Consider the following 4,264-nt stretch of genomic DNA (forward strand, 5'->3'; position numbering starts at 1 on the left):
AGCCTGCTAGATACTTTTTACAAATTAATTAGGTAAAGAACGAATACACATTCACCACCTCATTCAGTCATAACTCAAAAGGTTCATGGAAATTGCCAATGTATATAAATATGCCCACTCCTTTACTTTGATATGAATTACTTACTTTAGTTTGGTAAAATAACCAAAGCTTTTGACCTTATCTTATCCCTATCCTTATATATTGAGGTTTGAGAAACTAACAATGACAACAATCTGGCTATTTTCAATTCTTAAGAAAATTACAGATAATGTGCAACATGGATATGTTTAGAAAACTTAATGTTAACGGTCATCTTTGATAAATCAAAATTTTTAGACAGTAAGATCCATATATATTTGGTATTGCCACGTCTCTGCATATTAGCCTATATGGCGAAGGATGAATATAATCATGGAAATGAGCATCATATCAGTAAGACAGCCAGCATATTTCATTGTAACTTAAAGCACACTTGTGATATATTTCAGTATACAATTTGAATTTCTTTCATTTGAATCAATGTCTTATCAGAATTGGATATATTTCCCATGCGGCTGAAAGCTCCGTTAACCAGAAATTTGTCACTGAAAGGTTGTCTTCTCTAGCTAGTTAATGAAATAGCTCATTTTCTATGTTTGTTTGTAGTTATTTATTTTTCCCTTTTTGTTTTTGGTTGTTTTCACAATGAATAACTCTCAAAGTTGGCATATGCCAGATTATTAATATCAATATGATGAATAAATACGAATTAAGTGTTAAATCCCATCTATAAAGTAATGCTCCTGACAGAGAGGAAAAGTGTGCGAAAAAATAAAAGTAATTGTGCAAAAGAGTATGAAAGTGAAAATGTAATCTTAGAGTTGAAATTCAAGTCTATTTCATTTATATACAGGGTATAACAAGTATATGACATGATTTTTTTAATTTGTATGCTAGCTAGCTAGCGGTTGAGAATGTATTGAGAAGAGTGACTCTAATTTTGTCAAACGTCTATACAAGCATTCAAGTCCATCCTCAAAATCTTGAATGCACAACTCCAGGTTCTTTAGCTGGTTCTGCAAATCTGCAACTTGCTTCATGTTATCAGATTTGCATGTCTTGTCACCAATGAGAAACTGCAATGAAGCATCCACCTTCGCAAATTCATTTGCTTGTGTTTCTTCCTCTACACAAGCCACTCTTTTGTGATGCATTAGTATGGAAAATAGTGATCATCCGCTTTTGGACCAGAGATAAAAGACAATAAAGAGTGATTGCTTCCACCTCCTTTAGAATGCTCTCATTGTCAGCGTTAGAGAAAGCATGTTGGTGTTTTAGCTTATGCCGGATGTGCAAAGAAAAGGAGAACTGAAGGGAACTAATCTGATTTCATTAACAAACAAGAACTGCATATAACATGCTTTTGCTTACTATTACAACCACTGTCAGTAAGACTTTTACACAATCCTAGCTAATCCACACAAATCCACCAACTACATTACATATTAGAGACACAAAGCCTCAAAATAAGCTGAGTTACTTAAGTAAATTTTAACACACAAGTTGACAAATTAAGCCTAAACTACTGCACTCAAAACAGCACCATGCACGTCACTTGGTTGCATCAGAACCAGCTTCAAGCTTTCAGTTCTAGCAAAATATACTTCCAGCACAGCATCAACCTTCAACACTCCTCCTTGATGCTTTGGCTGGAAACACCAAGTTATAGTCTTAGGGCTTCAAACTTGGATTTGCACAAAGCCTTTGTCATAATGTCAGCAACTTGTTCTTCTCCTCTGCAGTGCATTAAGCTCACTTCACCACATTGTTCAGCTTCCCTTACTGCATGATATTTAATCTTGATGTGCTTAGTTCTGCCATGGAGCACAGGGTTCTTTGCCATGGCCACTGCCGATTGGTTATCACACAGGATTAATGTAGGACCACCCTGTACTTGGTGCAAATCATCCAACATCTTCCTAGTGCCATACAACCTAGTTCACTGCTGCTGCAGCAGAGACATATTCAGCTTCAGCAGTAGACTGTGCCACAGTTTTCTGCTTCCTTGACAGCCAGCAAATTGCACCCTGATTCAAGTAATATACATAACCAGAGGTGCTTTTTGCATCATCCAGAGATCCACCCCAGTCACTATCAGTATACCCCAACAATTTCAGACTTTCAGCTTTCCTAAAATAGATGCCTAACATGATGGTTCCTTTTACATACCTCAGCACACGTTTAGCAGTCTTGAAATGCAGTTCACTTGGGTTGCTCATGAACCTTGAAAGGTAACTTGTAGTGAACATAAGATCAGGGCTAGTGGCTGTGTAATACAACAAACTTCCAACCAAGCTCCTGTATTTCCCTTCATCCACCCTCTCTGCACCATCAGTTTTGCTCAGTTTCAGGTTGGGAACTAGTGGGGTATCCACTGGTTTACAATTCTCTATTCCAAACTTCATGAGAATCTCGGTTGCATACCTTTGTTGGCATACAAAAATCTCACCTACAGTCTGACTTATCTCCATGCCTAGGAAATATTTCATCAATCCTAAGTCAGTCATTTCAAACTCAGTTTGCATGGCTGACTTAAACTGGTCCAACTCTTTAGGATTGCTTCTAGTCACCAATAAGTCATCAACATAGAGAGAGACCATAGCCAAACCCCTTCCAGTTTTCCTAATGTAGAGAGTGTGTTCATTTGGACTTCTGGTGTAACCAAGGCTGCACAAATGGTCATTTATTCGGTTGTACCAAGCTCTAGGGGCCTGCTTCAAGCCATACAAGGCTTTCCTTAACAGATACACATTATCCTTTTTGCCCTCAACCTTGTAGCCTTCTGGTTGCTCCACAAAAATCTCCTATGAAATCCACCCATTAAGGAATGCCGATTTGACATCCAGCTAAAACATTTTCTAGTTAAACTGAGCTGCAAGTGCTAACAACAACCTTATTGTGTCTTGCCTAGCTATCGGGGCAAATGTTTCTGAAAAGTCAATACCTGGTTACTCTGCAAAGCCCTTGACCACCAGCCTTGCTTTGTGCTTGTAGATTGAGCCATCAGGATTGATTTTCAGTTTGAAAATCCATTTCACCTAAACTACTTTCCTTTTTTTAGGTCTTGTACCAATTTCTAGGTTTGGTTTTTATTAATCATGCTGAGCTCCTCCTGCATTGTAGCCTTCCACAATTCAGACTTGGCAGCTTCAAGATAACATCTTGGTTCCACCACTGCCACATTGCACCTTTCATACACATCAGCCAATGATCTTGTCCTTCTAACAGCATGTTCTTCTTCCTCATCTGAATCTGCCTCTCGGTTCAACTCCTCATTCATCTCTTCTTGTCTTGATTTAGCTTGCACATCAACTCTCTTTTCTTCCTAGTTCCTGACTACACCTTCATCAACCTTTATATCTCTTGTGATTACAATCTTCCTAGATTCAGGGATATAAACTCTATAGGCTTTAGAGTTGCTGCTGTAGCCTATAAGTATCCCAATTTTAGCCTTATCATCCAATTTGGATCTTTTGCTTGCTGGGATTAGTACATAGGCTATACTTCGAAATACTTTCAAGCTTCCTACAGCTGGTTTGACTCTACGCCATGCCTTAATTGGTGTTTGACGTTTGACTGCCTTGGTGGGCAGCCTATTCAGAAGGAAAACTGTTGTATTAACAGCTTCAGCCTAGAACACTTTAGGAAGGTTTTTTCAGTCATCATGTACCTAGCCATTTCCATAATGGTTTGGTTTCTTCTCTCACAAACACCATTCTGTTGAGGGGTGTATGGGGCTATGAACTGATGCTGAATTCTAGCTTCACTAAAAATTGTGTTGAATTCATTTGAGGTGTATTATGTCCCATTGTCCCTCCTTATGGTTTTGATCAAAGTTCCGGCTTCATTCTCCACCACCAACTTGAATTTCTTGAAAACAGTAGCCACCTCATTTTTCTGCTTCAGAAAATACACCTAAGCCACCCTTGAGTAATCATCAATAAAGAGTACAAAGTACCTACTGCCATTTAAGGATTCAGTCTTCATAGGACCACACACATCAGTGTGGATCAATTGCAGCTTGTGACTTGCTCTCCAGGCTTGATCCGAAGGGAATGATGGCTTGCTAAGTTTGCCAAGTTGGTAGGCTATGCATAAGGACTTTTTCTCCTCTATTTCAGGCAGCTCCAGCACCATTTCTCTTGCCTTAAGTTCTTTAATTCCCAAGTAATGAAAGTGGCCAAACATTTTATGCCACAAATCAGACTCTTCAACCCTGCTGGC

General features: G+C 38.8%; 1 protein-coding gene across 1 annotated transcript; it reads right to left on the reverse strand.

Moving 5' to 3' along the window:
• Positions 1 to 1,974: 1,974 nt before the first annotated feature.
• Positions 1,975 to 3,320, reverse strand: LOC116106736 (uncharacterized mitochondrial protein AtMg00810-like). Its single transcript, XM_031393063.1, has 2 exons — positions 3,165 to 3,320; positions 1,975 to 2,844 (listed from the first exon to the last, which is right to left on the reverse strand). Exons 1-2 carry the CDS (start codon positions 3,318 to 3,320, stop codon positions 1,975 to 1,977), a joined length of 1,026 nt encoding a protein of 341 aa, XP_031248923.1.
• Between the last annotated feature and the right edge of the window lie 944 nt (positions 3,321 to 4,264).

The sequence above is a fragment of the Pistacia vera genome, unplaced genomic scaffold (assembly GCF_008641045.1).
Source record: "Pistacia vera cultivar Batoury unplaced genomic scaffold, PisVer_v2 Contig521, whole genome shotgun sequence".
Taxonomy (NCBI): domain Eukaryota; kingdom Viridiplantae; phylum Streptophyta; class Magnoliopsida; order Sapindales; family Anacardiaceae; genus Pistacia; species Pistacia vera.

Bases quoted from the DNA above. Each gene is read 5' to 3' on its own strand.
- LOC116106736 (XM_031393063.1), bottom strand. From the start codon at position 3,320: ATGAATGAGGAGTTGAACCGAGAGGCAGATTCAGATGAGGAAGAAGAA. The intron at 2,845-3,164 runs GCTACAATGCAG...TGGATTTCATAG, and splicing joins CCAAGTCTGAATTGTGGAAG to GAGATTTTTGTGGAGCAACC.